Below are 12,152 nucleotides of genomic sequence, written 5' to 3'. Positions count from 1 at the left end.
GAGCTGGGGCTGCCCCTGGATCCCTGGAGTGTCCAAGGCCAGGCTGGTGGAGCTCTGGATCCCTGGGATGTCCAAGGCCAGGCTGGTGGAGCTCTGGATCCCTGGAGTGTCCAAGGCCAGGCTGGTGGAGCTCTGGATCCCTGGAGTGTCCAAGGCCAGGCTGGTGGAGCTCTCACAAGGGGTCCCTGCCCATCCTTGAGGCTGCTCCAGCCCGAACCCCGCTGGGATTTTGGGAAGCTGTGGCAGTTCCCTGACCCCTCTCGTGTCTCTCTCTCGCAGCTTTGACTACGGGGACAGGTTCTGGGACATCAAAGGCAAATTCTTCAGCTGTCAGTGCGGTTCACCCAAGTGCAAACACTCGAGCTCGGCGCTGGCGCAGCGGCAGGCGAGCACCTCGGCCCAGGACACGCAGGAGAACGGGCTCCCCGACACCAGCTCCGCCACAGCCTCCTTCTGACACCACCTCCCTCCACCCCACAGCTTCACCTATTTCCATTTAAACACAAAGAAGAGAGAGAGAGAGAGAGAGAGAAAAAAAAAAAACCGACAAAAAACGACACAAAACCATGCAAAAAAATTAAATTAAAAAATAATGAAAAAATAAAAAAAAGAAAAGGGGAAAAAAAAAAAAATCAATAAAAAAAATTGAATAAACCCCGCTCGAGGAAAGCCAAGGGTTTGTGACACTTAGGGCTGTGCCACCGACTGTTACTTGAGGAAGGAGTGAAAGCAAACCCCGCCTCTGTGACGTTCTCCCCTCCCTGCTCCTGGAAAAGCTGCTGGGTTTCACAGCTGTGTGTGCAGGGGTGGCTGTTGCATTTTTTTTAATTTCTTTTTTTGCCACCTGAGCTGTCCTTGCCTCCTCTCTGAACGTGCCGAGTGTCGTCAGAGGCAGGGAGAGCCGCTCCCTGCCTGGATCCCTCACCACAATAAACTCTGGATACTTGCTGGGACTTTTTCTGGGAGGGAGCTGCCTCTGGGTTTGCTTGGCACAGCCCCAGGGCAGGTTGTGCTGGTTGGTTTTTTTGTTGGTTTGGTTGGGTTATTTTTTTTTTTTTGGTTGGTTGGTTGGTTTTTTGGTTGTTTTTTTTTTTATATAAATGAATAATTCCTCCCCCATCTCGCAGGACGTTGTGGTGGGGCCCTACAAACACCCTCAATTCTCTCTTTTTTTTTTTTTTTTTCTCATCTGATGAGAAGAATCCCAGAATCTTTCCAATCCCTGTGATCCCTGGCTCTCTCCCTCCTGGATTTTCTCCGTTCAGACCAGCTCTGCTCCCGTTCCTGTCTCAGTGTTGGGTTCCTCCGTGAAGGAATTCCCCTCTCCCTGTCCCACCAGTGGTTTTAGAGAGAGAAGGCTGAAGAGGATTTTACAAGACACTAATTCCTAAAGAAAACCAAGTTTCCCCCCTCCTTTTTTTAAAGATAAAGTGAATGAAATATATATTATAGAGGACCTGGACTGGCTGGGGTGGACAGACGTGTGACGGTGAGGAGATCCCAGATGCCACCAGCTCGTCTGTTCCCATCCCTTTGCTCCACGCTGGGCACCTTGGATCGATTTTTAAGCCACAATGCTATGAGGTTTCAATGAACTGATTTATTTTTTACCATTATTGAAACATCGGGGACAAGCATTAAAAACGTGAGAAAAAAAAAAAAAAACAACAACAAAAAAAAAGCTTAAAAAGAAAAAAAAACAACAAAAAACAACAAAACCCACAAAAAAAAAAAAAACCCAAAAAAACCAAAACGACAACAAAAAAGAAACCACAAAACAAAACGGTGCTGATTCTGGTGTGATTTTTGCTCACCACGTGAATATAAACTTATCAATTGTATAAAAAGAACAAAGTGATTTTAGTATAAAAAAATGCAGGAAAAAAAAAACAAAACTTTTTTTAAATTGTTAGTATTGTAGTGTGAATAAATTTGCCATCACCTTTTGTGTGGTGGCTGGGCAGGTCATTATCTTAATTTTTTTTTTTTTTTTTTTTTTTTTGCATATATCTTTAAATACTGTAATTAGTGCAGTAACAAGTTTTTTTTGTTTTTTTTGTTTTTTTGTTCATCTCTTCTAGAACATTCATAATGCCATCATGTTTATTATTATTATTATTTTTTTTTTTCTGTTAATGTTTTTGACAGTTTTAAAGGAGCAGCCTTTTGGCTCTGATCATTTTCTTGTTCTGTTTTCAATGAAATCAATAAAAAAAAAAAAAGTGCTTTAAAAGGAGTTTGGGGCTGGTTTTTTAAAAAATTTTGTGTCATATAAAAGTTTGGGAGCCTGAATTCCAATCAGGATGGGCAGCACTGAGGTTTGGGGATCCTGGGATGTCTCCCCAGGGGAGAAAATGAAATAAAATCCCCTTCCCTCTCTTTGTGCTGCTGTGACCTCCTCTGATGAGGAAATATGAGCCAGGCTGATGGTTATCCTGCAGCCCAGGTAAGAGTTATAAAATCTCTATAAATGTAGAATTTCACCCCACATCTCATTTCTGAGCCTTTGCCAGAGTTGGAAGAAATATTGCTTTATCTCCCTGCTAGCACAGAATATTCCCTCGTTGTCTGAAGGAGCTCCCTTATCACCCTTTTAATTTCCTTTCTGGTGCTCCGAGCAGGATGAAAATCCTCAGCTGCTGTCACTGGGGGCAGGGCAAGGGCTCCATGTCCTGGCTGAGAGAGACAGAACCAGGCTGAGCTTTGGGTTTAAGGCTGCAGGGGGATGGCAGTGATGAGAGCAGAGCAGAGATCAGCCTCAGCCCCCCTGTCCCTTCCCCAGCCCCAGAAATTGCCTGAACACCCAGAAAAAATCAGATATCGCTGGGTGCTGCCTGTGGGGAAAGGTGTGATTCTCCTGGGGAGGAGAGGTGGGACAAGCTCAGCCCCACACCTGAGTCTTGGCTCATCTCTGCCTTTTAATCTCAGTTTAACAATGTGGGGAGTCCCTAAAGAGGGCTCAGGACTGGGCTGAGGCTCTGCTGGTGGCACTGGGGACACAGCAGCTCTTGCTGGAGGTGTCTGTGTGCCTCGGGAGGGGACCTGGCCAGGGGGTGACACCTGGGCCACCTCTGCAGCATCACAGGGACCCCAGCAGGGAAATGCCCCCGTGGAAGTTTTTAACCCAGAAATGCTCTCCAGCCCTCTGGGATGGGTGGGGGAGTGGAAGGAAGGAAGTTGAGGCACGAGAAGTGTCCCCACCACGTCACACCCTGCAAAGGGGGGTTGTGAAGCAGCTCCTGGAGCTTTGGGAGGTGGGATCAAGGTCCCAAACCTGCACTGGGGGGTTTCCAGAGCTGCCAGCAGAGCCTGGTGCTGAGCTGGGATTAAATTCCCCATTGCAGAGCCCCAGCTGAGCTGGGAGCAGGGCCTGGGCAAAGCCAGGCTTTGTTCAAGCACTCGGACTCTGCACAAGAGGTGACATTAAAGAGGGCTGGTGATTACCTGGGATCCATTTGCCAGCTTTCCTGGCTGCAGGGGCTGTAACTCCTCAGGAATTCACACTGAGACCCTCCCTGCCCCTCTGAGAGGCTTTGCAAGAGCCACAAAACCCCTCTGAGCCCAGCAGAGATGGGATTTTGGGATGAGTTCACATCCAGGAGGTGCCAGGGAGCCCTGGGCACCGCAAAGGTTTCGTTCTGGGTTTGGGATCCTTTCTCCTTCCCCAAGGAAAGGGGGGACAGGGGAAGTGCCACCCCTGATCCTCTTTTCAGACCAGTTCACCCCATTTCCAGCCCCTCTTCCACACCATGAACCCCCAGTGCTGCGGGCTGGGGCCTGTCCTGGGCTCTCCAGTGTGGACAAAGCCTTGGGGAGATGCTCTGTAACCAAAAAAAAAGCTGGAGGAGAGGTAAAATGAGGATTTGTGGTGTTGATCAGGTAGAAAACAAAACTATTTTAGGGCTGGATTTTTTTTTCCCCCTTCTGGGGGTTTGATTTTTTGCTCTGTGCTCATCCCTTGGGAGCCTGGGAATGTGGAGCCCACTGTGAGGCGGATGGAAAACACCTGGATATGGAGAGCTTCCCCTCCAGAGGAGCCTCCATCTGTGTGCTCGGAATGAGGCTGATTTAAATGTGATTTATTTGTCTGCAACGTGCAATAACCTCAGGAAAAAAAAAACAAAAAAACCCAAACCCTCAGCAATCCTGGTTTGAAAAAGCAAGAAATCATTGAGGTTTTTCTCCCTCCTTTCAGCAGATCCAGAGGCAATGGAACAGCAGTGATGGGTGAATAATAAAACCCTTCTGTGGATAAAGTATAAAAGCCCACAGAGGCAGGGTGAGCAGAAAATATTCCACCTGAGCAACAGCAATTAGTGCACCTGGCTTTGCCTTTGTTGTGCTCTGTAAATACAATTCTGAGCAGCAAATAAGCAGATAAGCTTTACCCAGACGTAATAAGACAAATCTCCTTTTCTCCCACCTCTGCTGGAGGAGAATTTCTCTCTGGTTGTGCAGCTGTTGGGGGAAAACAGCTGGAATAAATTGCTTGGGAGTTTGTGAGCAGCAAACACAGCCTGCACCGTTACCAAAGTGACTTTATAAATGAATTAAAGGGGAATATTCTCACTCACATCGTGAAAATGCCTTTGACACAGGTTTGAGCTGGGAGGAGTCGAGGAGCTTGTGTGGTGTTTTGTTCTCCAGATGCCTGCTCTTCCCTCCTGCTGCAGGATATAGAAATACAGAGAAATATAAATATAAATATAAATATAAATATAAATATAAATATAAATATAAATATAAATATAAATATAAATATAAATATAAATATAAATATAAATATAAATATGGATTTTTCTAGGCTGCAGATCAGGGCAAGGTTCTTCCCCCAGAGGCTGCTGGCACTGCCCAGGCTCCCCAGGGAATGGGCACGGCCCCGAGGCTGCCAGAGCTCCAGGGATGCCCAGGGTGGGATGTTGGGGGGTCTGGGCAGGGCCAGGGGCTGGAATTGATGATCCTGGGGGTCCCTCCCAGCTCAGGGGATTCTGTGGTTCTGTCAGCACGGATTTTCCTGGATTTGCAGTGGGAAGGGAGGTGCAGCTGCCCAGGGAGCTCCTGGGGCTGATCCCATCACATCCCACAGCCCTGGACTGAAGGAAACTCCCCCTGGCTCCTGCCAGGGCAGAGGATGGGGACACAAAAAGGGTCCCTGGGAGGCTCCACCAGCCACACCCCAAATAAAACATTTCTCTGAACCAACAGTTTTGCTGCATATTGGATTCTGTTAAAGGAATTCAATTTAGAGAACATCACGCCAGGAGGAGGAGGAGGAGGGCAAACCATTACAGCTAAATAATTCCAATTAACCATTCCAGACCTTTCTGGCTAATTCAGTTGGAGTAAGTGTTGCCTGGTGTAGGGATCTGCAGGGCTGAGATCCTCCTGCAGCTCCAGGGAATGTCTGGGATGCTCAGGGCTGCACTGGACCTGAGCAGAGGCTGGTTTGATGTCACTGAGCTCCACTTCTTGAGACAGAACAGGGAAGGAAGAATCTGGGCTGGGAAGCAGAGCTCGGGTACCTCTCCTGCAGCCAGTCCTCATTTCACTTCCCTTGGCACATGCAACCATTTCCAGGCTAATTCCTAAATCAGTGTAAACATCAAAGCAGTGCCTGGAACGAGGCAAATGGTCCAGCTCAGCTCTGCTGTGCAAAAACAACCCAGATCCCAATGGGAAGCTTTGCCAGGAGAGCAGCCCTGTGTTTTAAAGCAGATTTTTGTGGTAGAGAAACTTAATTTCACTCTTCAGGTTATTGATTATTCTTTGACTTTCGAAGTAGTTGCCCCTGGTATCGAGAGCTACAAGTGCCAGGCTCTTTTGGGGCAGTTCCCAGATTTGGATGGCAGCAATATTGACTCATCATTGACTGCTAAAAATTCCTGAGATTTCGGCTCAAAATCAAAGGAAGCTCAAACACGTGAAGGTTTGGGAAGTGCTTTGCTGCTCTGAGCAGCCTGTCTGGGTTTTACCCTCCCCAAATCTCTGCCAGAATCACAGAATATCCTGAGCTGCAAGGGAGCCACGAGGATCATCCAAGCCCAACTCCTGACCCTGCAGAGAGCAGCCCCACAAATCCATTTTCCCTGAGTTTCTAAACCAGTTCTCATTCCTTCAGTCCCCATCCCAAAAAAGTGACAATAAAGACTCAAAAATTGTGGGTTTGTTAATTTTTTAGCTCCCCCAAAATGTTTGAGCAGCTCCCCACCATACCTCTTGTCTGAAAACATCTTCCCTCTGGTTGTTTTCCTTCCTGGCTGGAAATCTTGATTTTGATTATGAATTCTTTGGGTCACAGCCCCAGTGTCTGTGTAATTTCATGATGTTTATGGCCACTAGTTCAAAAACCTCTGAGTGTAAACTCCAAAATCTTTCTGTGCCTTTGGTTTTGAGCATCGTGGATAACACTGGTTTTCTGCTTGATTTATCAGCTTCTCCTCTTTTCCATTTTTCTGTGTTTTCATTCTCTAATTTGATATTTCTCTCTGCCCTCTCCCTTCTGAGGCTTCTCCCCTCTCTGTGTCTTTGGGGGGAAACACAAAAATCTTGGATTTTCTCTTAGCACTAAAAGGCAGCTCCCACCCAGGGTGAGCCAGGCCTGAGGTGCTCAGGGCTTAAAAACAAATCATTTCTACAATTTAACAACAAAAAAAAGATCAACAAGTGCCATGAGCTTGGGGGTTCAGCTGTTCTGAGACCTCCAGCTCCCCACACCTGAGGGAACCCAAACTTGAGTTTCTTCAGGGGTTGTGCAGAGCCTTTTTTTCCTCCTCCTCTTTGCAAAGTAGCTGAGCTCTTGCTGTTGGTTCGTGAATCTTCGCTCTGCTGGAGAGATGCAGGTCTGGAAGCTGTCAAGGAGCCTCTTTTATGAGCACTTGAAAGCAAAAAAAATATAAAGAAATGGGTGCTTGAAGAGTAGCTGGGACTAATGAAGCTTTTTTATCTTGGCAATTTGTGTGTGTACACAGAGTGGGGGCAAGGGGAATCCTACAGAGTGTTGCAAACCCATGTAGGGCAAGGCAGTTAATAGGATGAAAATGAAATCAATATCCAGGGCTTAATTAAGAAGCTGTTTTTATTCAGAGCCCAGGAAAAAGCTCCCCCCCAGCCTGGATAAGAGGTGCCAAACACTTGCTGGATTTCAGCCCCACATGGGCTGTGCCTGCAGGTCCCTGACACCCCAATGGCCTCAGAAAAGGGGTTTTTTTAGCCATTCCTTCAGGAAATAACAAGAGGAGAAGGCAACAAGAGAAGAAATGAGGATGCAGCCCAATGGTCCTTCATGAAGTACAGCTTCAAACCCAAAGAGAGTAAATTTAGCTGGAAAGGAGAAAAAAATCCTTCCCTGGCAGGGTGGGGAGCCCCCCAGCTGGGGCTGCCCCTGGATCCCTGGCAGTGCCAAGGCCAGGCTGGGCAGGGCTGGAGCAGCCTGGGATGGTGGGAGGGGTCCCTGCCCATGGGATGGATTTTAAGGTCCCTTCCAACCCAAAGCACTCTGTGATTTATGATCCTGGGATATTTGGGGTCAGTCCCAAACCCCCCTCGCTTCCTGAGCCGGGTTTGTGGAGCCCCAGGGTGGGATGAGAGGGAAGAACTCACGGGAAGGGCTGAGCTTTTGCTTTGGTGCCACTTGCAGAGCCAGCCTGATGTGTTTATCTCCCAGGGAAGTGAAAACTGCAGCTGTTCCCAGGAATTAACCCTTCCATAAAGCATCCAAAATAGGAACAGGACAGACCCACTAAAGAGAAATATTCCAAACAGCCACTGGGCTGCTCAGATATTGGGAGTTACCAAATGTTTCAGGACCAGAGCAAGTGGCCAATTTCTGATTCCAATTCTGATTTGTTGCTGTTGTTGTGGTTGCCTGTAAAATGGACATGGAGCAATAATCTAATGGGAGTTGTTTTGTAATGGAAATATAAATATTAAATTTGTATTGTAAGTAATAATAATACAAAGAAATATACTATAAAGAAATATACTATAAAGAAATATACTATACTATACTATACTATACTATAATACAATATAATATAATACAATATAATATAATACAATACAATACAATACAATACAATACAATACAATACAATACAATACAATATAATACAATATAATACAATATAATATAATATAATATAATATAATATAATATAATATAATATAATATAATATATATAATGTAATATAATGTAATATAATGTAATATAATGTAATATAATGTAATATAATGTAATATAATATAATATAATATATAATATAATATAATATAATATAATATAATATAATATAATATAATATAATATAATATAATATAATATAATATAATATAATATAATATAATATAATATAATATAATATAATATAATATAATATAATATAATATATTAATTAAAATAAAAAATATAGAATATTATATTAGAAAATAATATTGTTATAATATAAATATTATATAGATATAATATATATTATATAAATATAATATAAATACAATGTATATAATATAAGATAATAAAATTTTAAAAGAATATTATTATAAAATAAATATTATAATAATATAAATAATAATGCAAACATGGGCTTGAATTGAACCTTTAAGAATTCATGTGACCCTCCCTTTGGAATCCCACATTCAAAAATGAATTCCATTCATTTTTCTTTTGCAGAGAAATGCAGTCAGATGTAAAAAGCCTTGGAGCTCCTTGGGTGCCTCTTGCAGAGGAGCTCGTGGGAATCCCACAGGGCTGCAAACACTCCTTGAAACTTTGCCTCGATTTTTTCAAGATGGAAATGCTTGAGGCCATTGCCAGCGTGTTTTGTGTTCCAGACGCTGGCAGTGCCTTTAGTGCCTGTGAAAAGCTGCCAGATCCCTTCAAGGCCTCTCTGACCACAAGAAAATGGCCTTCCCGCTCCTAAATCTGCTTTTCTTCATTTTATTTATTGTTTTTAACCCCTGTTCTTGCCAGTTCTTGTGCTGTGAAATTGTCAGCTGCGGTTTCTTCCTGTAATTTCCCATTTTCTGGCATTGCTGGGCCTCTCCTGCAGCACTCCCTGTGAAAAGCTCGCTCAGCTCTGCTGCATTTGGGCAGATTTTCCCTCTTTTTGGGTCCAGCCCGTGCAGTTGAGGCACAGCAAGGTTGGAAACATCAACTCGAAGAAATAAATGTTTGGCGGCGGCGTGCGCTCCGTTGGCTGATTAAAATGATCTCAGCAATAGGAGCTCTCTGATGTGAGCAGGAATAATTAAGTCCTCTCAGTAATGCAGATAAATAATGCCTTTGCAGAGTCCTGAGTGCATCATAAATCAGCAGCTCCCGAGGTGCCACCTCCTCCTCGTGTCCTGCTCACCTGCTGCTCCCCGATGCCAGCCCTGGTGGCACTGCCAGGGGCTCTGCTGTGCCTCAGTGTCCCCAGGGCCTGCCAGGCTTTGATGGGAGCTGCCCATGGGGATTTTGGGCTGTTCCTCCTCCTGTGTCACCTCAAAAACCTCTGAGTGTGAACTCCAAAATCTTTCATTGCCTTTGGTTTTGAGCATCGTGGATAACACTGGTTTTCTGCTTGATTTATCAGCTTCTCCTCTTTTCCATTTTTCTGTGTTTTCATTCTCTAATTTGATATTTCTCTCTGCCCTCTCCCTTCTGAGGCTTCTCTCCTCTCTGTGTCTTTGGGGAGAAACAAAAAAATCTTGGATTTTCTCTTAGCAGCAAAAGGCAGCTCCCACCCAGGGTGAGCCAGGCCTGAGGTGCTCAGGGCTTAAAAACAAATCATTTCTACAATTTAACAACAAAAAAAAAGATCAACAAGTGCCAACCTGGCCTGGCCTGACAGAATCCAGGGCTGTGAGCACACCAACACACACATATCTACAGTTTAATTTATAGATGTGTGTGTAAATAGCAACATTTCAGGTTTTTTCTTTAGTTTTGGTGGTGTTGTAACTTTGGGAGCCCAGACTGAGCTTGTACTGGATATAAGGGAAGAAATAAATGCCTAATAAAGAGATTAGCTGGGGAAAACTGGGGGAAATAGGAAAAAAAGTGCAACTTTACCAGCAGCAGGGCTTGGCTGTGCGTTCTGAACTGTTTCTATCGTGCTTGTTTCTTGAATCTTAATTTTTTTGCTCTCTGCTGGAGGTTCTCAGATTTTCTGGGTTGGAGGAGGTGGTGGTGCCTCTGTTTCAGAGCATCATCCCTGGCTGTGTCATCCCTGGTTCTCCTGGCCTGGGGTGGTTCCAGGCATGGGCAGAGCCGGGGGTTTAGACAGGGAGCAAAAATTCCTGCTGGAAATCTGGTGTACAGGTTTGGCTGGAGATGTTCGGGTGTCCCCCCTGCCCAGCCGCTCCCTAAATTTGGGCTCCTCTCAAGACCTGAAGGCGCGGATTTCCCACCAGGAATTTTCCTCCGGGAGGAGGAGGAGGAGCTCAGCGTGGGTTCCCTGCTCCTGCCTCTCCCGGGGCCGGGGGGAATGGGCAGAAAGGGAGCAAAAAGCTCTGGAAACACCGGGAGGAGCCTCGTGTGGCCGTGCCGAGGGTGGAGGAGCTGTCACACGGCGCTGGCAGCTCCTCCATCCAGCCCCGAGCTGTGTCCTCCCCCCGTGGAGCCAGAGATGCCCCCGGTGTCCCCAAGAGCCGCAGTGCCCCGGCTGGGGGGACACGCTCGGGATTCATTTAATTAATTGAATCCCTCGGGAATAATGAGGCTCCCAAAGCCCAACAGCCAGAGAGCTGCCTCAGCGGGTGCCAGGGCAGGGGACAGCCAGGGCAGGGGACAGCCAGGGTGGCACCGAGGGAAGCCACCCCCAGCCCCAGTGCAGGGGGGAGAGGAGATTCAGTTCTGCCCGTGCCGGAGCAGAGGGCGCTGGAGCCCCAGAAAAATCCCGAGGATGCTCCAGAGCCGCTCCCGCCGCTCCCGGGGCTGCCGAGAGGATTCTGAGGGATGCGGGAGCTCGGTGGGCTCGGCCAGGGATGGGCTGGGCTCCCCTGGCCAGGGCTGGGGCTCAGGGGGGCCGGAGGTGCCCGGCTGGGAGCGCTGGGGCCGGGCAGAGCAGAGATGGAAATTGGGGGTGATGCTTTTCCTCCGAGGAGTTTTCCCTTCCTCCGAGGAGCCCAAACCCTCGCTGGGTTCCTGTCCCTCGGCCACCAGCTCAGGGCAGCTGCTGACCCTCCAAGGGACCTCTTGGGTTTCCAGAATCTTCTCCTTGACATCCTGAAAGGGAAAAGAGCCTCAAAACGCGGCTGATCACCCGTTAGTGCATTTGGGATTTACAGTAATTAGCACCCTCTTAGCCCCCCCCCCCGCTGGCTCGTTAACTCCAGTCAAATCCTCACATTGTTTATTTACCACTCTAATGCCATAATCTCGGTCCATTGACACTTTCCCGCTGCTCCTTGGAGCTGATTTTCAGTGTTATTCAGCTTTATTTATTTCAGTTTTTTCAAACAAACACGTTTGTGTTTGGCCGAGCTCTGCTCCCCCCAGATATCTTGGTAAGACAATAGGAAATGTCTCAAGTTGCTGCAGGGGAAGTTTAGGTTGGATATGAGGGAAATTGTCTCTCTCCAAGGGTGTCAAGGATGGAATGGGCTGCTCAGGGAGGAGGTGAAGTCGCCATCCCTGGAGGGGTTTAAAAGTCCTGTGGATGTGGCACTTGGGGACATGGTGGCCTTGGCAGCGCTGGCTGAACGGTGGGACTCGGTGACTTTAGAGACATTTTCCAACCTAAAAATGCCGTGATTGTATTTCCTGAGGAGCTCTGGCTCCTTCCCACGGTCTCGTTTGCGGCGGGTGAAGCCGCGGCTGCTGCCTGAGCCCGGGGCTGCAGCGCTCCTGGGTCGGTGGCACCGCCAGGCTGGGACCCCTCAGGTGTCCCCAGAGCCACATCGGCCCTGGGGCTGCCGGAGAGAGCCTGGGGGCTGTGGAAGGTGGGGAGAGCAGCCCTGGAGCTCAGCAAAGCCGGGCCAGGTCCCTCGTTCCCCTCTGCAGGATGAGCTCTGTCCCTGCCCTGAGCCAGCGCATCCTCAGCGGTTCTGAGGATTTGGAGCCCCGATCTTCTCCCAGCAGCGAGACACAGCAGCTCCCCTGCCCCCTTTCCTTCCCCTCTGTGCAGTGGGGATCGGTTTAAGGGATCAGCTCCTCGTGTTCCTCTCCTCCCTG

At 47.3% G+C, this 12,152-nt stretch overlaps 1 protein-coding gene across 18 annotated transcripts in view; it reads left to right on the top strand.

Moving 5' to 3' along the window:
- EHMT1 (euchromatic histone lysine methyltransferase 1) overlaps positions 1-522 on the top strand; it is a 107,092-nt gene extending 106,570 nt beyond the window's left edge. For all 18 annotated transcript variants that reach the window (XM_058853663.1, XM_058853660.1, XM_058853670.1 and 15 more), the window contains one exon: positions 280-522. In XM_058853663.1, the coding sequence (XP_058709646.1) occupies positions 280-457 (178 nt within the window). In that variant the 3' untranslated portion in view covers positions 458-522. The remainder of the gene's footprint in view (positions 1-279) is intronic.
- The last annotated feature ends 11,630 nt before the right edge of the window (positions 523-12,152 follow it).

The sequence above is a fragment of the Poecile atricapillus genome, chromosome 20 (assembly GCF_030490865.1).
Source record: "Poecile atricapillus isolate bPoeAtr1 chromosome 20, bPoeAtr1.hap1, whole genome shotgun sequence".
Taxonomy (NCBI): Eukaryota; Metazoa; Chordata; class Aves; order Passeriformes; family Paridae; genus Poecile; species Poecile atricapillus.
The sequence above is the reverse complement of the archived record's forward strand: the minus strand, read 5'-3'. Positions and strand labels throughout refer to the sequence as shown.